The sequence below is a fragment of the Hyperolius riggenbachi genome, chromosome 9 (genome assembly GCF_040937935.1).
Source record: "Hyperolius riggenbachi isolate aHypRig1 chromosome 9, aHypRig1.pri, whole genome shotgun sequence".
NCBI lineage: Eukaryota > Metazoa > Chordata > Amphibia > Anura > Hyperoliidae > Hyperolius > Hyperolius riggenbachi.
Genome location: NC_090654.1, coordinates 101,199,681 through 101,221,643, shown reverse-complemented (window position 1 = coordinate 101,221,643; position 21,963 = coordinate 101,199,681). Strand labels below are relative to the sequence as shown.

General features: G+C 43.6%; 1 protein-coding gene across 1 annotated transcript in view; it reads left to right on the top strand.

The window, feature by feature from the left end:
• The window catches only part of LOC137531687 (phospholipase A2 inhibitor and Ly6/PLAUR domain-containing protein-like), a 35,232-nt gene that overhangs the window by 1,725 nt on the left and 11,544 nt on the right, over positions 1-21,963 (top strand). Inside the window, exons 2-3 of the mRNA XM_068251641.1 lie at positions 3,472-3,582; positions 20,288-20,431. Of these exons, the coding sequence (XP_068107742.1) occupies positions 3,472-3,582; positions 20,288-20,431 (255 nt within the window). The remainder of the gene's footprint in view (positions 1-3,471; positions 3,583-20,287; positions 20,432-21,963) is intronic.

The window sequence follows — 21,963 nt, the reverse complement described above, 5'->3', positions numbered from 1 at the left end:
GTTGTGACTACGGACCTCACACCCAAGCCTAGGATACTGTGTCAATGCTATGTTATGCTATAGACTAGTTCCAGGGTGTTGTGACTACGGACCTCACACCCAAGCCTAGGATACTGTGTCAATGCTATGTTATGCTATAGACTAGTTCCAGGGTGTTGTGACTACGGACCTCACACCCAAGCCTAGGACTGTGTCAATGCTATGTTATGCTATAGACTAGTTCCAGGGTGTTGACACTACGGACCTCACACCCAAGACTAGCACTGTGTACTTGTATTACCTTAGCCCGCCTCTAGGGTGTAGAGAGCTAGGATCTCACATCCAGTTAGGGCAAGTCTGTTCATCTTAGCAGCAGGGCATCCTGCAATCAAGCCTAGGTCCCTCTCCTAGGAAGCCTTTAGCCTATAGGGATTCACCCACAGTCTGGGGTGAATTCCCTTCTTCTTCTAACCTCCAGCTCCTCTGGTGGTTCTCACTCAAAGTGCTACTGTTACACCAAACACTCATATCTCAGGTGTCCAGAGGTTAGACATACCTAGATTATTTGTGATTCTGCAGATCATCCATAATCTGGTGTATATCTGCATTGCTGGTGATTCTGCAGATCACCAATAATCAGATTCTCTCTCTGCGTGTTGACACTAATCGTTACACGTCAAAAGTATCCTTCATGCTTGCCTCTGGCTTAAAAGGCATTTTATCAATAAGGTATGAAAATATCACCTTGGAGAAAACCCAGGAGAAAAAGTGAATTGCATATGGGCCTTGGGGAAGATAACTCATGAGAAAATTTTAGAGCATCAAAGTCATAGGCCTATATGCAATTACCTTTTTCTCCTTGGTTTTCTTCAAGTGGATGGTTTTACACCTTGTCAATAAAAGGCCTTTTAAGTCACCAGGAAGCAAAAAATACATTGAATAATTTTGACTGTACTTTTACTCCTACTTTAGGTATTTTTTTTTTTTTTTTTTTTGGTATTACAATGTGCTGAAAAGTTATTTTAAACAGATGATTAAAAATTATCTCCTAGGAGAAAACTTAGAAAAGGTGAATTGCATATGAGTCATTGTCCTTTGCTGGGAATCTTTGCCTAATGCTGGGAATACACAATTTGTTTTTTCAGCAGATTTACTGGCCGATTGATTTTCTGATTGTTTTTTACGATTGTTTTTACAATTCATTTCCATTCACTTCTATGAGAAAATCAGAAAGACGATCTAAATCAGATTGGACCTGTCGGAATTATCTATCGAGCCACCAATCTGCCAAAAAACTTGTGGTGTATTCCCAACATAAGGCATCTGCAGATGTCTTCAAGCATCTCTAATGGAGATATCATAAGTGATGCAGTAAGCCTGGACTGGATTAAAGACGAACTGTAGCTAAATAACATAATGAACAAAACTGCTTTATTCATTCATAAATCATGTATTCAGTGTTTGCCTAATGTAAAATCTTTTCTCTCCCTTATTTACTTTCTGAAATGTATCACAAGCGGCAACATCTTTAGTACTGAAAAGTGATCTCTGAGGAATGTTTATTACTGCAAGTTCTTAAAGAGAATCGAGCACCATTTTTAGCATGCAGGGCATCTCAGTAGCACATTAAAAATACACATTAACAATGTGTTTGTTCTTACAAAAAAAAAGGTCATTCTACCTCTTCTTTCTACCTATAAATGTTTATTATTGTCCTTCTTCTGTCAGACTCCCATCCTCAGAAAGAGGAAAGAGCAGGCAGATAAGGATTGCAGTAATTAGCAGTAGCAATGAGCAAACAAAAGGACAATGTACTTCAAAAGGTTTAGGGTGTCACACTTGATTACCTTCACATCCTCCCCTGGATAAATAAGGGAAAGGGTAAGGCAGAGGGGTAAATGGCAGCTCCTACAGCTATTAGAAGCTAGGACAAGCAGCAGAGGGAAAAACTGCTTGGATCCCTTTAAGCCATACAGAAACATAGCTGTTTTCCCAGAATTCAGGGATGGGGGGTTCCACGTAATAAACACCCTAGGATAAGCCTCAGTGGGAGTGTAGGGCTACATATTGGTATACAGCAATATATACCGTATTTTTTTGGAATATAAGACGCACTTTTTCTCCCCCAAAATTTGGGTTCGTCTTATATTCTAAAGATACGGAATAACTTATGCAGATTGTGCAGGGAAGCAATATTACCTGCTCCTGCCAGCGTGATGCTTTCCCCCTGGCTCCAGGTCATCTGTCTCCACTGCCACGATTTCTAGGGTCCTGGCCGTCCTCCCAGAGGGAGAGACGGCCAGGACCCTGGATATCACAGTAGCTGAGATGGATGACCCAGAGCCAGGGCGAAAGGATTGCGCCGACCGGAGCAGGTATAGTAATAAAGTGAAGGTGTAGTGTAGTGTTAGAGTAGTGTAGTTTAGTTAAGTGCAGTGTTAGTTTAGTTAAGTGTTGTGTAGTGTAGTGCTTAGTTTTAAGGGCAGCAGGTTTAAGTGTAGTGTAGTGTTGTGTAACTGTAGGGGCAGCAGAGGTTAGTTTAGTGTAGCTGGGCATTGTAGCTTAGAGACAGTTTTTTGGGGGTAAAACATCCATAAGACTCCCCTGCATTATAGATGCACCTAGGTTTAGTTTTGTGGTTTTTTTTCCTGATTTCTGACCTCTAAACCTAGGTGCGTCTTACACACCGGAGCGTCTTAGATTCCAAAAAATACGGTAGCTTTAGAAAGTAGCTATAGGAAGGGTTTCTGATGCTGAAACCAGAATATTAAAGGACCACTATTGTGAAAAAAAAGTAGTCAGTTAAAATCTGACAGAACCGACAGGTTTTGGGCCAGTCCATCTCCTCATGGAGGATTCTCAGGGTTTTCTTTGTTTTCGACAGCATTTCCTGAACAGCAGTTTAACTGCCAAAATAGATACCAGCCAGCCTCCCTACTCACTTGCACACTATAATGTCAGTTACACTTTGCAACTGCTCTTCAGGAAATGCTGTTGAAAACAAAGAAAATCCTGAGAATCCCCCATGAGGATGGACTGGCCCAAAACCTGTCAGTTCTGTCATATTTTAACTGCCTACTTTTTTCACGCTAGTGGTCCTTTAAACGTAACAGTGGGTATCCTGAATAATACATTGCATTCTACTATATGTAGCTACAATTCCTCTTTATATTAAATGTTGCCTGCTTTAAAGCCTTGTTAGGCCATTCTCAGCCGAGGCGGCCGTTTGGGGGCACCTCTGGTTACCCAATACTGGAACTGTGCATAGCCATGGCAGCAGCTAGGCAAAACCCCAGGTATACAGAAAAGTGTGATCATTTGCTGTTCCTGTATACCACTGCCAATGGCTTACTAATTAGGCTGGTTGGGTAGAATTAAAAAGGAGTTGCAATATGCTATAAATACATTGAAAAAATGAGTGCTTAGCATAATTTACCTAAAGCCTTTGTGATAAACATGAAAAGTAACAAGCATTTTGGTTTTATTGTTTAGGTTATTCTGTGACGTGTTATGAATGCTTTGACAAAACTACAACTTCTTGTACTGGCGTCGTCAAAGAATGTGACTCGGGGATCTGTATGTCTGGGCTTATTTCCTTATTTGGTATGTTCTCACAGTCCCATTATAAATGCCATTGTAGTGTGATTATGTAGAGACATGCTTAGAGGGTCAAGACAATGCTGAATGCCAGAGATGATCAAATCAATGCTATTTTTCTGATGTGAATGCAAATTCATTGAAAACATCGTGCAGCCTAAAAGTGGGCCAATCTAATGTAGTTACTGGGATTTTTATCGGCCTAATTCTCTACAGTATGCAATTTGCATTAAAAATTTGCCTTAGGCCACATCCACAGCAGTGTGGTGTAATGGCAGCTTTGTAATACAGCTTACTGGACTGCAGTGCACCACCTATGCGATGATCACAGTGCGGCGGTAGCGTTACGGCAAAATGGGTTGCAATAGGATACCGCATAATGCACATGTTAACAGGTTTAGTGAAGCATACTTTTCATTGACTGTATGCTTCTCTTTATGTGATGCAATGTGGCCGTAACGTGTGGTATGACCTTCTTTGTTCTGTTGTGTTACGTTTTTGTTTTACAGGGAATACAACTCAACGCTGTCAACATGGGCTGAGCTGGAAAATTAGCATCTTATTATTCTAGTTGAATGCTTGCATGGCAGTAAATACAGCCCAGCTTACCATTTGCTTCATTTTCTACCTTTATCAACTACTAAGGGAATACTGTATGTAGTGATTTTCATTGTATTTTTATTAGCTTTAGTTTAAAGGGAGCCTGAGATGAGGGTTTAGCAGTAAAATATACATACCTGGGTCTTCCTCCAGCCCCCTCTGGCCTGGTCGTTCCCACGGTGTCCTCATTTGCCTGTCTGTTCACCCGCAAATAGCCCTGAAAAGTCCTCTGGTCTGGGGCCAACTGCACATGAACAGCCCAGCCGCGTGCGCATTCATGTCCCTTGGAGCATTCTGTGCTGGCACAGTACTACTGTGGAGACAGTGGAGCGCAGCTGGACTGTGCATGTGCCAACTTGCCCCGACTGACGGATTTTCCGGGGCCAGTAGCGGGTGAACGGAGAGGGAGAAGAGGACGCAGTTGGAGCAGTCGGGCCAGAGGGGGCTAGAGGAACCCCCAGGTATGTATATTTTATTGCGGGGGCCCCATCCCTGGTAAACTCTAAGTGCTAAAATAGATTTTAAAAGTATGTATTCATCATTATTTTATTTCATCTATAACAGTTTTAAATCATGCATTAACTGTGCTGGGCTGTCCCAGTGACAACCTAATCAAATCCTGGCACAGAATCTTTCTCCTCCTTCTTGCAGTCCACCCTTTATAGACATTAAAAAATTCTGAATAAAAACCCTTATTTTTATGACCAAATAACTCAGTATTTGTCTCATCAGTCCAAAGCACTTTGGCTTGTCTAAATGACATTGTGCATACATGCAATAAGTGACTATGTTTGTGGCATAAGTGCAAGTAAGGCTTGTTTTTCATCACACTGACATACAGATGTTCTTTGTGCAAGTTGTGCTGAATTGTAGAACGATGTACAGATACACTATCTGCAGCAGGATGTTCTTGCAGGTCTTCAGTGGTGATCTGTGGGTTTGTAACCATCCTCACAATCCTCCACAACTGTGCCTGTAGCCTTCCATTACCTGATTACATTCCAGAAAGATGACACTTACAATTTAAACCTCTGAGAAACCTCTGAGATGTGCACAGCCTGGTGCCACTAGAGATAGCTCGAACCTTTAGGTTCGCGAACCTCGAACGCAAACTTCTGCAAAAGTTCGTGTTCGCGCTAACCTTGCGAACCGCAGCAGACATCAATGGGCAGGCGAACTTTCAAAACTACAAACACTACATCTGGCCACAAAAGTGATGGAAAAGATGTTTCAACGGGTCACCGGGAGGGGGGCGTAGCGGAATGGGATACATGCCAAAAGTCCCGGGGAAAATTACGGTCAGAAATTGCATTGCTAAATTGGATGCATAAAGTGCTTTAAAACATCTTGCGTGCAATTAGTGTACTTCTTCAAACTGACAGACCAAACACACTGTGTAAAGCACCGCAAACAGCTGTTTGTGTAGTGATGGCCATGCTGGACTGGTGCACACCATGGCGAGATTGCTCTTCCTCAGTGACGTCAGGTAATGTCTGACTGCCTTATCAACTCACGATGGTTCTTTCTCTACCATTGTTAAAGCTTACATCTATTTTTTTAAATTACTTTTTCTGCTGTCGGTTCAGTTCTTTCAACGAGAATCTGTTATGGAGGGCAAGTCTGCCATTCATTCAACTGTCTGATAAACTTTCCATATTACTTTATCAGTACCATGGTGACCACAGATAATGGCCGCGGAATCAGAGTTCAATTCCGGTCTGGAGTGGGAGCCTGAGAGACGTCTACCACCACACATCCAATGTGCTGTATAAGTAATGTACCTGCCCTGATGTGCTTTGCAGACCAGGCATCTGTGGTCAGATGGACCCTTGACCGAACGCTGTGTGCCAGAAATGACACCACTTGCCTTTCAATATCATGGTACAGTTTGGGTATCGCCTTTTAGAAAAATAATTGCGGTCTGGCTGACTGCTGGTATAATACAATGTGCAGTCACAGATGCAGTGAAAGGTATGCACTGACTGGTATATAAAACAGTTTGCAGTCACACAGATGCAGTGAAAGGTATGCAGTGACTGGTATAATACAATGTGCAGTCACACAGGTGCAGCGAAAGGTATGCAGTGACTGCACATCGTTATACCAGCAGTCACAGAGGTGCATTGAAAGGTATGCAGTGACTGCTGGTATAACAATGTGAAGTCACACAGGTGCAGTGAAAAGGTTGCAGTTACTGCTGGTATAACAATGTGCAGTCACACAGGTGCAGTGAAAATGGATGCACTGACTGCTGGTATATAAAACAGCATGCGGTCACACAGATGCAGTGAAAGGAATGCAGTGACTGGTATATAAAACAGTGAGCGGTCACACAGATGCAGTGAAAGGTATGCAGTGACCGGTATAAAAACTGTGTGCAGTCACACAGATGTAGTGAAAGGTATGCAGTGACTGGTATTGTAATACAATGTGCAGCAGTCACACAGATGCAGTGAAAAGGTATGCAGTGACTGCTGGTATAACAATGTGAAGTCACACAGGTGCAGTGAATAGGTTGCAGTGACTGCTTGTATAAAAATGTGCAGTCACACAGGTGCAGTGAAAGGTATCTAGTGACTGCTGGTATAACAATTTGCAGTCACACAGATGCAGTGAAAGGTATGCAGTGACTAGTATATAAAACAGCGTGTGGTCACACAGGTGCAGTGAAAGGTATGCAGTGACTGGTATTATAATACAATGTGCAGCAGTCACACTAGGCACTGAATGTGCTGGGCCTGGCACAGTATAGCAATTAGCAAGCGCCAGCTGTGACAGACAGGGCTGTATATGCAGTGTCAGTGGGCCACACACAAAAAAACACATCACAAGAACATTAGCTCTCAAAAGAGCTGTTTTGGGGTGCTTTTCATCAACAAATATGAGCAGGGAGCAAGCTAACAGACCTCCTAACTATCGCTTTCCCTATCTCTCCAATGTCTCTCCCTTCTCTCACTAATACAGCAGCACACAGAGTGAGAAAATGGCTGACGCTGCTGCCTTATATAGGGGGGGCTCCAGGAGGGAGGGTCAAAGTTTAGCCCAATGATGTAGTATAGGGGGCAGGTTGAACTTGCATAAAGTTTGCAATTCGACACGAATGTGAACTCACGTTGTTTGCGCGAACAAGTTCGCATGCGAACCGTTCGGGGCCATCTCTAGGTGCCACTACTGTTAATGCTGCAACAGGAGGATACAGTAGAGGCAGTGTCTGACTAAGTTCCCTGTTTGGATTATGGTAGGGAATCTACTCACAGAGCCAGTCTCATAGTATTCTGCTTAGGCAGGTTAACTTTTCTTTCCCTTATGCCGGATTTGGTAGGAACTGGGACATTTTTCCTTTGTAGCATTGATTCAGTAGTGTCTAGCTAGAGACCATTTTGCTTTTTGATGGTGCAAATGCAAGGGTCCTTCCATAGGGATCGCAACATTTGCACACACACATATGAACAGAGTCCCCAGGGCATATACTCCTCCCTCCTGTTCCTTAGTAGGTGCCAAAAAAAAAAATAGCCACCCAGGTTGAGCTTTATGTAGCATGTGTATGAGGTTTAAGCAGAGGATAGATCATTTTCCTCCCCTTTTGTCATGCATAGCCTTCTTCGCATTCCCATCAGCAATAGCATCCTACGCCTGCGCAGGACGCTACTGCGGATGGGAATGCGAACAAGGCTACGCATGGCCAGGCCTGCGCAAGTGCAGTAAGCCTGTTTGTGAAAACAAAAGTGTTTTGCGGGAGATCGCGCGCAGGCTGCGCACGCATCTCCTGCTTGGTGGGCGGAGACTGTTAGATGGCGAAACCGCCGTCTAATTACATTGTACAGCTCTGCGATCTGCAGCAGCGCTGTACTGGGGATAGACATGCGACACGGCTGTCCCCCTGGGGCACCAGAGAGAGCGATCGGCTATCATAGGCTGAAGCCTATGGCAGCCGATCGCCGTGATTGGCTGGCGGGGGTGGGCGGGATAGTGGGGGGAAAAAATAGATGTATTTAATAAAAATAAATAATAAATATTTATAAAAAAACACGGGGGGGGGGGGGTCGATGAGAGGGAGAAAGAGCTCTGTTGGTGGGGAGAAAAGGGGGGGGGGAAATAACTTGTGTGCTGTGTTGTGTGGCCCTGCAGCTTGGCCTTAATGCTGCAGTGGCCTATTATACAAAAAAAGGCCTGGTCGATAAGGGGGTTTAATACTGTGGTCCTCAAGTGGTTAAAGCGTATTTTATTGGTAAGATTTGATAATATCTCTTTGGAGAAAACTCAGGAGAAACGTTATTATAGGATATTGGCATTAGAGATGGGCCGAACCTCCGACTTTAGGTTCGCGAACCTTCGCGGAAGGTTCAGTTCGCGGAAAAGTTCGCGAACCGCAATAGACTTCAATGGGGATGCGAACTTTGAAAAATAGAAAGAATTATGCTGGCCACAAAAGTGATGGAAAAGATGTTTCAAGGGGTCTAACACCTGGAGGGGGGCATGGCGGAGTTGGATACATGCCCAAAGTCCCGGGGAAGAATCTGGATGTGACGCAAAGCAGCGTTTTAAGGGCAGAAATCACATTGAATGCTAAACTGCAGGCCTAAAGTGCTTTAAAACATCTTGCATGTGTATACATCAATCAGGGAGAGTAATTAGAGTTCTGCTTCACACTGACACACTAAACTCACTGTGTAACGCACCGCAAACAGCTGTTTGCGTAGTGACGGCCGTGCTGGACTGATGCGCAACATGGCCAGAGTGCAGGCCGTGGCAGTTTTCCAGCCCATATGGTCGCCGGGCTGTGGTAGCTCAATGGTAGAACAACAGTGATTGTCCAGCTGATCAAATTTGGTCTGTCCACAATGAAACAACGACCTTATTATCTTCTTGTATGTAGGTAGGCATAGGTAGGAGTCCCAGTATAGGTAGGTAGGCATAGGTAGGTGCCTCAGTAGTTAGCTAGGCATAGGTAGGAGACCCAGTATAGGTAGGTAGGGATAGGTAGGTGTCCCTGTAGTTAGCTAGGCATAGGTAGGAGTCCCAGTATAGTTAGGTAGGCATCGGTAGGAGTCCCAGTATAATTAGGTAGGCATAGGTAGGTGTCCCAGTAGTTAGCTAGGCATAGGTAGGAGTCCCAGTATAGGTAGGTAGGCATAGGTAGGAGTCTCAGTATAGGTAGGTAGGCATAGGTAGGTGTCCCAGTAGTTAGCTAGGCATAGGTAGGAGTCCCAGTATAGGTAGGTAGGCATAGGTAGGTGTCCCAGTAGTTAGCTAGGCATAGGTAGGAGTCCCAGTATAGGTAGGTAGGCATAGGTAGGAGTCCCAGTATAGGTAGGTAGGCATAGGTAGGTACCTCAGTAGTTAGCTAGACATAGGTAGGAGACCCAGTAGTTAGCTAGGCATAGGTAGGAGACCCAGTATAGGTAGGTCCCCTAGTATAGGTAGGTAGGTAGGTGTTCCCGTATAGGTAAGTAGGTGCCCCAGTAGTTAGGTAGGCATAGGTAGGTGTCCTAGTATAGATAGTTAGGCAGGGCCTGGCTGGCACAGTAATAACAATTACCAAGGTCCAGCTGCAACAGATAGGGCTGTATAATTCAGTGAGCAACACACACAAAAAAAAACACATCTGGAAAACATTAGCTCTCAAAAGAGCTGTTGAGGGGTGCTATTTTAGCAATAACAATCAGCCAGGAGCAAGCCAAGAGCCTAACTAATCTTTCCGTAGGAGAACAAGTCTGCAGCAGCTGTCCCTAGTCTGTCTAGCAGGCACACGAGTGAGTGTCATGGCCAGCAAGCCTGCCTTATATAAGGAGGGAGTGGCTCCAGGGCTTAGTGTAGCCTGAATGGCTACAATGTGCCTGCTGACTGTGATGCAGAGGGTCAAAGTTGACCCTCATAGTGCATTATAGGGCGAATCGAACTTCCGCAAAAGTTCGCCTGGAACCGTTCGCCGGCGAACCGTTCGGCCCATCTCTAATTGGCATAATTGTTTGATTGTGAGTAAGAATCTCTGTAGCCATAGGTGGCTTTGGGTGTAATTATGGTTTTACATGCTTGAATATTGTTGTTCTTTTAAATATCCCACAAATGAAAAATGTGTGTGAGAGAGAAGGAGGTTTTAATAATTAATTACTTGAATTTTACTTGAAATTTCATGTAATTTCATACTGACTTTGGTGGTTAATAGCAAAGCCCCCATACATGCTATCACCACCCAAATTGCTACGTATGTGAAAGGGAATACTTGGAACAAGTAAAAAAAAATATTCAAAAAGACCTTGTAGTTTTTGAGAAAATTTATTTTTAAGATGCAAAAAGAAATGATTTTTAAACTGTCATTTTTTTCTGCGTTTAAAAACCATTTTTCTTTGCATTTAAAAAATCAATTTTCTCAAAAACTACAAGGTGTTTTTGAATTTTTTTTAACTTGTACCCACTATTCTCCTTAAAGAGGCACTTAAGTCGTTTTAAAAAAATGAGATTTACTCACCTGGGGCTTCCCTCAGCCCCCTGCAGCTGATCGGTGCCCTCGCAGCCTGGCTCTAAAGCTCCAGGACCCGCCGGCGACCACTTCCTGTTTCGCCGTCACCGGTCGACAGGCATGGGAATGTGAGTGATTCTTCGCATTCCCAGCCGCAATATCGCCCCCCTAGGCCTCCTGTCCGCAATAGCAGCATAGGGGGCGATATTGCGGCTGGGAACGCAAAGAACGACTCGCGTTCCCATGCCTGTCGGCCGGTGACGGCGAAACAGAAAGTGGTCGCCGGCGGGTCCTGACGCTTCGGAGCCAGGCTGCGAGGGCACCGATCAGCTGCAGGGGGCTGAGGGAAGCCCCAGGTGAGTAAATCTCATTTTTTTAAAACGACTTAAGGTTCACTTTAACATATGTATCAATTTTAGTGTCAAAACAATATATGGAGGCTTCGCTATTCACTGCTAAAGTTGGCTCGAAATTATGCAAAATTACGAATGATTATACAAAAAATTTGCATAATTGTAATTAGCTGATTACGATCACCATGATTAGTGAATAGTCTTGTAGTTTTTCGGTAAATTACCAAATTATTACTGCATGTGTGAAAATCTTAAGATACCCCGTACATCTAACGATGTATGGGCAGATTCGACCAAGAGACAAATCTCTCTCTAATCAAATCTGATTAAACTGATAATCTGTCAGCTGCCCATACACCACAGAACGATTCCCGATCATTTTCATGCTGAAATCTATTCGAAATCAGTCTTTGCCGCACTGACGCTGTCCTCTAATGTAAAATGTCCCCCAGGTGCCCAGTGTAAAGTATACATTACCTATCCGTGGCCTGCGCTTGTCCCTCGCTGGCTTCCGGGATCCCTCTTGCATACGTGCGCGCCCCACGTGGTTTCCTAGTAAGGGCGCGCGTGTGTGATATCACATGCACGCCCTTACTAGTAAACCATGTGGGGCGTGCGTGTATGGGGAAGGAAATGCACCCGGAGCAATGGAGGGACAAGCGCAGGCCGCGGACAGGTAATGTATACTCTACACTACACACCATGGGGATATTTTACATTATGGGACAGCATCAGGGGTTTCGTCACGTTCGTCGATCGTCAGGAAATTGCACGCTGTTCCCGCCCCACACCCAATCAAGCAAGTTGACCCAACATCTTGCAGCATGCGTGATGGAGAATAATCAAATCGGATGGTCGATCGGCTGCCAAGTCGCCTGATGTATGGCCAGCTTTAGTGAATGCACGAAGAAAAAAAATCTAAAATACATTAGATAACTGACCTGTTATTTTTTTTGTCATTTTTGTGAATTAAGCCATATTTCTAAAATGTATTGCTTTCCTTCATTCCTCATTAAACCACATCTTCTGTTGTTGTTATTTTTGCTCGCTATTATTTCTGTTGCAGTTTCTTATCACAGATTGTTCTTCTGGGTGTAACTTGTTGACATCCTTTGTGGACTCATGACTTTCAGCTTCCGTCACCACCCATGTTTCCTTTTACTTTGCCATCTTACCTATTTGTCCTTCCCTACCACTGATCAGCAGTTTTACGTCAGTCATTGTAAGCCAATAGTGCCATAGCAAGGTTTGCGTGATGCAGTGTAGAGCTCAAACAATCTAACTGTAAAACTACAAATAAAAACTCTGTTATGCTGTCTGCAAAAGTTCATGTGATTTAAGGCTTGGCAAGTATTTGTAAGTGCTTTAACATTTACAGGTGTCTTTGAGTGCACAGAAAACACATGAGCTTGGCAGTTAGTTAAACAGAGTACTGAAATTGCGGTACGTGGGAGTTGTGATTTATGGAACGATATTGGACAATTTTTTAAAAGACAATCATAAGAAGCTTACTGGTTTGAAGGCTTAAAGGGAATCTGAATTCTATATTTTATAATAATTTGTATGTGTAGTACAGTCAATAAATGGTATCATACTGATTCATCCTCTAAGTTAGCCTATAATCATATCATCCTGATTCAAAACGTCTTGCTAGTACGGCTAAGAAATAGAACATTAGTAGCAAAGAACAGAGACTCGTATTGTTTTCAGTACAGGAAAAGTTAAGAATGACTCCACTTGTTATCTATGCAGAAGAGCTTCCCTGAGCTCTCCGAACCAATTTTGGTCAGAGACAGTCCTATTTTCTGAAGCGCTTATACATCGAAGAAACAGCGAGAGACAGATTCAAATAAGGTTTTACTGCAGGGAGTTCAAAGGGTCATTAGCTCTGTTTCATAGTTTAATTTACAGTGTGTGGTTTGTAGTTGCAAATATGACAGAATGGCCTGGTGCACACCAAAAAACGCTAGCAGATCCGCAAAATGCTAGCAGATTTTGAAACGCTTTTTCTTATTTTTATGTAGCGTTTCAGCTAGCATTTTGCGGTTTTGTGAAGCGTTTTTGGTGTAGTAGATTTCATGCATTGTTACAGTAAAGCTGTTACTGAACAGCTACTGTAACAAAAACCGCCTGGCAAACCGCTCTGAAGTGCCGTGTTTCAGAGCGGTTTGCGGTTTTCCTATACTTAACATTGAGGCAGAAACAATCCGCAATCCAAAATCTGCAGCAGCCTGGGAGTATGCGTTTCTGCAAAACGCCTCCCGCTCTGGTGTGCACTAGCCCATTGAAATACATTACCCTAGCAGATCCGCACCCGCAAGCGGATCGCAAACCGCAGCAGAACCGCTCTGGTGTGCACTAGGCCAATGATGTAATGTCATAGAAAAAAAAAACTATTTAACTGAAAATAAATATATGAGATTCTTTTCTTTGCTACGACTGTTTGATTAATCATCTGTACTAAACATACAATTCATTATATCATACTTTTTTTTTACGTTCAGTGTCCCTTTAAACCCAGGATTGAACTTCATCCTAATCAGTAGCCGATACCCCCTTTCCCACAAGAAATGTTAACCTTTTCTCTAATGCATCAGGGTTGTCTGAGTTGCTCATTTTGAGGTGAAACTGCTCCCACAGTGTAATGTCAGAGCCATGGCCCTGACAGTTTCCTGTCTGTGAACCTTGTTGCATTGTGGGAAATAAAATCCGCTGCCAACTGCCAAGCAAGCAGTATGTCCCTCTGTGCATATTTATTGTTAAGACTTATATTGGCTTCACCTGGCGCCCATTTTTCCTTCTTATTTCATGCACAAATTTTACCTACCTAACATTTTTAAACCATTTTTTTTCACTAATTACAGCAAAACTTATGTTTTGAAAGTTGTATTTGAATTGAAACAAGGTATTATATTAGAGTGAGAATGGTTGAGTTAGAAATCTCCTAGCTGCATTGTGTACTGCAGAGATGGGATAGTTTTATCCCTTTCCTATGAAGTTTAGTTTACTTTTTTTACTAGTCTCCTATACCCCTATATTGCACCCTTCTGCCTACAAGTCACTAGATAAATTATATCAAACAGTGCATTGACCGTACATTTAGGCGTCGTGCAAGCCAGGTAAATTGGGTGCTGCCATCCAGTGGCGTCCCTACCATAGTGCGCAAGGGGCGTGGCGCACCGGGTGACAGACACCCAGGGGGGTGTCACCACGACCCCCCATAGCAGCACAGCAGGAGGGTGAAAGCAGCGCTAGAAGGAGGGGCTGTGGAGGCAGCGGTGGGGAGAGGGGAAATATCCCCCCCCCCCTCCCTCACCTGGGACCCCTCCTTCTGCCTCTCTGCCCCTCCATAGCTAACTGTCGGGCAGTGCAGGGGCGGCCGGAGGCGTGCTAAGAGTTACTCACCTCATTTCCGCGTTCCAAGCGTGGAGCCGGAGCGCAGCGTCATGTCGTCACAGGTCTGTCTTCAACGCCGCCCACTGTGCTTCCGCTAATTAGGACATTACAAAAAGTCGTGCGCGTAAACGCCAACGATTTTCGTATGGCCCCACACAGTTACTGTCAGCCCTGGGTAGAATAACAAATGCCTTTCTTTGCTCTTCTTCTAAGAGCATGGCAGGAGTACAGCCCTCCCCCACATCCTGTTCAGGTCAGGAAAGAATTCACAAGTGGCCAGACCACCTGGGGAGCAGCCATTTGGTCACACAGCTCCTGTTCCACCAAACCAGCTCAAACTGGTTGAACTTCAAATTTCCCTCCAAGCTTATAGCTTCACACAATGGGAACATTTACTTTATTAATAATTCAAGATGGGTTTGGCACAGAAAGACAACAAACACATTTCCTGATACCCAGAAATCAGTTCTATCACTCACATGATTTATAATTTTCTGGCTATCAGGAATCAATAGAGAGACCACTTTATCCGGCCTGCGTAGAGCAAATTCGACAGACTAGGCGTGTATAGTCTCATTTAATACAGAGTCGCATGCTGCTTATGAATATGGTCTCGGATTTGCGATGCACCCATCTGGGGCGGAATTACACAAATTATTAATAATTGGTACATTCCTTGCTCTGAGTCTGTGGGTGGCAACCTGACTGCCAGGAGGTAACCCTGCCTCAAACACACCTACTTTCCAGGTAGTGACCGCCCCAAAACTCTGGTCAGTAAAAAGCGTTTGCAAGGAACTCCTCCCAGTTCTTCAATTCCCATCTACCAGGAAGGTCTAGACATGTGCTCAAGGAGAACCGGGCGCATGTTGTGTACAAAGACTTTAACCTGAATGCCTACTTTTAAACTGGACTATTTTCTTCATGCTTCAAATGGACTGCTCAGCTAACTAAGTAAGAACTTTCTGATTTTATTCCTTTTATTTTTAAGCTCTGTGTTTTATATGTTAATAGGTGTATATAACTGTATGTAATGCATTTGTGTTATTAAACGTTTAAAAATCGTTTAGCGGTTATGACCTGTTGCTGAATATACACAATCGTACCTATTCTCCTGAACTCGCTACCCTGTGTTTAATAGAAGTATACATTTATAACCCGTATGCGAGAACCCGGCCCAGATATAACGATCTGACCCAGGTTCCTGCATACTGCTAAGGGTTAATAGAGCGTTCTCGAAGTCCTAGTAAAATTACAGTAGCGGGCTGTGTAACTCGCTTGGTGGCAGATCTTTGAATTGTATATGTGTGTGGAGTAATTCGGTTGGTATCAGAACGCTCCCTTCGCGAGTCAGTTCATCAAATTGCGAACGCGGGTTACCCTTCGTGATGAACAAATGACCGTGTAAGAGGATTTCTGACGCTGATCGATTTACCCCATCCGCAGACCGGCCTAGCGGTCTGTGACAGGGACCACTATACTACCTATACTGTGGGCCACTATACTAGCTGTACTGGGGACTACTATACTACCTACACTGGCTCCTGGCACTACCTAAACTAGGGGGCACCTCTCACTACCTAAACTATCTAGGCCAGCCAGCCCAACATCACCACCAGCCAACCAGCCCAGAATCACTGGCAAAAAGGCCACAGCATCACCCCCAGTCAGGCCAGCATTTACTTCAACCAGCCAGGCACAGCCACAGCATCACCACCAGCCAGGCACAGCATCACCGCCAGCCAACCCAGCCACAGCATCACCGCCAGCCAGCCCAGCCACAGCATCACCGCCAGCCAGCCCAGCCACAGCATCACTGCCAGTCAGGCCACAGCATCACCGCCAGCGAGGCCACAGCATCACTGCCAGGCCTTTCAGTCCACACATCATCCCCAATCCAGCCAAAAACAGTATTGCCAGCCAGGCACAGCAGCCAGTAGAGGAGAATTCAGAAGCCAGGTGAGAGGTGTCTACCATATTAAGGGGGCATTCTGCCCATTTTTGTGAAATGCTGTCTATTTATGTGCCTTATGACTGCTGAATTTGTCTTGTTAGTGGCCTCATGATTTCTGAATTTGTCTTGTTGGTGGCCTCATGATTGCTGAATTTGTCTTGTTGGTGGCCTCATGATTGCTGAATTTGTCTTGTTGGGGGCCTCATGATTTGTTGGGTGCCTCAAGATTTCTGAATTTAACTTGTTGGGGGCCTCATGATTGCTGGATTTGTCTTGTTGGGGGCCTCATGATTGCTAACTGTGAGACTATGGGAAAAGCTGAATCATAATCATATGAGACAATAGCCTTAAACCTACTTTTTTATCTTTTTAAAACAGAAAATTAAAACAATACATTTTTCAGGAGTAGGATGGATGAAATTGTTTATCTTCACAGTTTATTTTCAACTTGGATTTTCTATAATGTTCACGTATGAGTTAAAATGTTTGTATTTAGTTTAAATTGCTGTTGGCGCTTTGCGATAGATAAGTGACTTTTGGGTTGTAGTTTGTGCACTCAGCCTCCAAAAGGTTCGCCACCACTGTCCTAATCTAATGTCCCACCATTGCTAAGTTCATGTAAATTTGTCTCCACCTGTGACCACACCCACATTTTGGTCCATGACCACACCCATTTTTCAGCGCAGCCGCACAATGTAGCCCCATTTTTCGGCTAAGCGCGCCGCACGTTGTCTTCCTGATTGGGGGGGGGGGGGGGTGTCTGTGGATAATGAGCACCGGGTGCCAAATACCCTAGGTACGCCACTGCTGCCATCAGCCCAATTGCAAAATTGCAAAAAATTTAAAAAGAGGAGGTCATACAAAAATATTGCAATGCGTTTCTTGGATTATAACCTGCTTGTTCAAGCAAAAAAAAAAGAGAGTGTAAACTCAAGGAGCATAAATTACCCTCCTATAAAATACTATAAGCATATAAAGTTTGTAGTTATAAAATTATATATAGACATATTAACTAATCTGAAATATGAACCAGTTGAAACATAATAAAAGTTTTTATTATTTCAGATTACTTCATATGTTTATCTGTATTTTTATGATTACAAACTTTATATGTTTATATGATTTTATTGAAGGGTCGTTTATGCTCCTCAGGTTTACATTTTTTTTTCTCATTGAAAAAAAGTGGATTACATCCCAAGAAACGCATAGCAATCTTTTGTATGAGAGTAATTTTTGATACATTCTTTTCTGATATGACAAGTCCTCTTATAGTAAGTTCTGCAGTTACGATGCCCCTTCCAACAACATCCCTAACAAATAGTGCCATCAATGTTCTTCCGTCTGCCAACAAGTGCTGCCATCATAATCCCACCTACCTGCCATTGTATTTCTCCCTCCTTCCACCAAACAAGCACTACCATCATGCCCACCTCCTCCAACAAGAGCTGCCATCATGTTTGACCCTTCCTATACCAACGAAAGTAGAACTAGTAGAAACAGAAAAGCACAAGGACACCGGGAGCCCGATATCGAGTATTATCGTTGCGTAATTCGGTCTATTGTAGTGAAAATATACTCACAATTCTGGGTTGCTTCTCTAGCAACCACCATCAGAGCATGTGGAGAAGTACCGTCTCCACTCGGCCTTGTCGGTCGCCGTTCCCGAGAAAAAAATATACCACTATAAACTATAATGATATAACCCCACGTTGTGAGGTATTATTACGTACAAAACACTGTGGGAGGCGCCCTTATGACTCAGAGTATACAGCACAACATAGATATATCAAAGGTAAGCGTGATACGTCTTACCTGGTGCGATGACTCACACACAAAAGGTAGTAGAATTCGAATTTATTTATTGCCACTAAAGGGCGCCTCCCACAGTGTTTTGTATATACCAACGAAACACTGATATCAACACAGGGGTTGCCCAAATATGATGCATGGGGTTGCAGAATTATTTCTGTAGCTTGAAAAGTGTTATCATCATTCCACTTTCCTCCCAACAAGTGCAGTCATACTTATCACAAGGCAATAAAGAGAAAGCCTGCATTATGATCAAATAGCACTGTTAGTATAGAGGAAAGTTGCACTCGGGCATCTGTGTTAACTAGTGTGCTTTAGGTGCCGTTGAAATGGTAGGAAGGTGTATGGCAACACAAAAGTAAAGACAAAAATACAGTACACCTGGCACTGCTGGTTGCAGGAATTTGCAGCAAAGTCCATCACATACAGTGTAACAACATTGTAATGAAGGTTAGGCAGACATACCAATGGTACAGATGAACGAGTTGGCAGTGTGCGCAGGGCAAGGGGAACAAGCCTGATGTCAATTTTGCACTGACACAGTCTCTGAGGAAGCTCTTGGGGGTAAGAAACGGCCGCCTGGCTTGTTCCCTTTGCCCTGGAGCTACTGTCGACTCATTCATTTGCATCACCAGTGTGTCTGCCTACTCTGTCACTGCATTATATTGTTGTTACACTGCATGTGCTGGTCTTTCATTAAACCTGGGCAAATTCCTGCAACCAGCAGTGCCAGGTGTATTTTTGTCTTTACTTTTCGCAGTCATACTTTTCCCTTCATCCTATTTACAAGTACCTATCACACACACACACGCGCGCGCACGCACGCACGCGCGCGCACGCACGCACGCACGCACACACACACACACACACACACTTTGACTACAGTAGTCTTGGTGTAACAGGCCTCCCTCCCAAGAACCTGCTAGCCCCCTTCCTGCCCTGTGACAGTGTAGTGCACTTGAGTGTGTATATTTACTTCTCCCATGACTTCCCTCAGGGATCTTCATCCTCAGAGCATCTCTCAGACAAAGGAGCAGCGAAAACCGTCATTAACAAGGTAACTATTCATTCTTCAGAAACTGCCCTACTCCACGATTTCTGCAGTGATCACATAGAAAGAAACTGGTATAACTGGCTTCTGACTAGTAGACTGGGGTGTCAGCTCTGTGGGAACATGCACTGAAGCACACATGGCCTCCAACATGCAGTTACATAAATTAACACCATTGTAGAGATTTATCAGACCTTGATACACCATTAATGTAAGTAGATAAGCAGTTAGACAAATGACCCGCACACTCCACTGGAAGTGTCTCTAGGCCCACCTCACAGTTTGAGAATAGCTGTGTAACAATCTTACCTCCTCATAGTGGGTGCCGCGACATCTCCTGTTGCATTTCTGGCGGGACTCACTCACGTAGGGGGTCTTTCGCGCTGTCATCCTCGGATGGCGTTCCCGACACCTCTGTGGCGGTGAGTCAAAACGCACATGTGCGCAGTATGCCTAGACGCACGCCTTTACAGGCTGAGGAGGTGTGTCTGAAGGGAGGACCTGTCCTCCTGTGGGCTGGATTGACTCTCTCCTGGGTATATTAGGCCAAGCAAGTCATTCACTCGCTGGCCTTGATACTTATCAGTACGCTGGTTCTTGGCCTAGCTAGTGATCATTTGAGCTACATTTATATATTGTGTAGACGCACAATATATACAGTATGTACTCTAGTTAGTCAGTTTGTTATTGTAATTATATTTTGTAATATTATCATATTGTAATATTATATCAGTTACATCATATTGTATATTTTCTGTGACCGACCTCCTGCCTGCCTCTCGACCTTGCCTTTGTCTAGTCCTTCTGCTTTACTGCCATCTGATTCCTGTGTATGATTCGGCTCGCTCCTGACTCTGCTATTCTTTGTTCTTTTCAATACGACTGCCATCTGACTTCCTGTGTAACGATATTAGCCTGTTATTTGACCAAGCTCTTCATTAGCCCTTCTGTACCGTGCATTTCTGACTTTCCATGTATGACCTAAGCTACGACCTGACCTCAAGTTACTGTGTTCTGTGTGACCCAGCATTACAAGCTGTAGCTGGTCATAGATGAGTAGCCTGCTGATAAATGTTTATTTGTGAACACAGGTGACGGGACACTATTTGGTAGATCCTGTGCTCCAAGTGAAGCATCCTGCGGTGTTTCTGGCACAATGACTTCACCAAAAGGGGTAGCAAAGATATCCACATCGTGCTGTAAAACTTCCAACTGCACACCAGCAGCCCTTCGAAGTACGTAAGTTCTACTGTATAGTGAATTAAGCATATACCTAAGTAAATGTTATATTAATAACCTGAGTGCATGCACTGATATGACTCCTTTTAATAAGGCTGGTTTCATAATAGAACCCAAATTGGTTCATTCAACAGAACCGGACCACAGCGGTGGAATGGACATGTCAACATCCTATGATCCCCTCAGATATGTACTGCTTTTTCCATTATTTTGTGTCTGTTGTAGTGACAGAACGAATGGTCCCAAAGTGCATGACTTTTAGGGCCGGTGCACACTTTTAAAAAAGCGCTTCTGGGTGCTTTTTAAAACGCTAACGCTTTCAAAAGGGCTTGGCTAATTTTTGGATGGATCACACCAGAGCGATGTGATTTTTCCCAAAACGCAAACGCGGGACCTGCAGCATTTCTGAGGCGATTCAGCCACAATGTTAAGTATAGGAATGTGGAATATCGCTCTGAACAGTGATAGATCAGAGTGATTTTCAAGCGTTTTTGTATAAACAGTACACTTGCAGCTCTACTGCACATAAAAAAAAAACTACACAAAAAGGTAAAAGGTATAAATAGAATATCGCTAGGCACATGCCTAGAATCGCTTAAAAAATTACTTCTAAAAGCGCTGAGTGTCACGGAAGAGCCGTGAGAAAAGAAATCGCAATCGTTTTTCTGCACCGATTGTCGTTGACGTGCCAGATCAAAGGATGTTTAGGGCCTCACAGACTTCAGCCTTGGGGGTCTTCTTTTGGTAATCTGCCCTCTCATAGCTGCTATCAGAGTTCTTTTCATGAGAGCCAAGTTTGCTCTCTGATAAGGCCTATTTGTTTAATTAACATGTTCAAAAGAAGTTTCTTTCAGGAACCAATGACACCCAGGTGTGAATTGCTGAGCTGAAAATATACCATTTGGTGATTCCAGCAAAAGAGAGCCTTCCACACAGCAGGGCTCCAGACACGGTGGAGCCATCCCATCAGCCTTAAACATAAATGTAGTATATGTTTTTGCTTATTTACGGAATACCGTACCTAGGATAGTTATGTGAGTTATACCATTTGATTTGTGGTGTCAGGGATAAGCCACGATAAAATATTAAACCTCTCAGGAACTAAACATAATATGTTTGATGTTATAGGAATTGTCATATTCTGAGGATTAAGCGAGCTTAGTATGTTTATCTCATCATGGGGTTGATTCATAAAACTAACTTATTTTTTACCATAACTATAATGCATAAAATAGACAAATATGGAGAAATAATTCATGAGAAAAACAGATCAGGGATCTGATTCAAAAAGCTTTTCTGTTGAATTATCTCACTTTACTTATTAACTCACAATTTATCTCCATTTATTTAACTTAATTCAAGATTTCTCACTGCTTAAAGTGTACCCGAGCCATAGCTCATGTACACAAAATCAGATACTTACCTAAAGAAAGGGAAGCCTCAGGATCCTATTAAGGCTTCCTTCTCTATTCTTATGTCCCCCATCGCTGAGCAGGGCCCTCCGGAAGATTACAGAGAAGGCATTGTC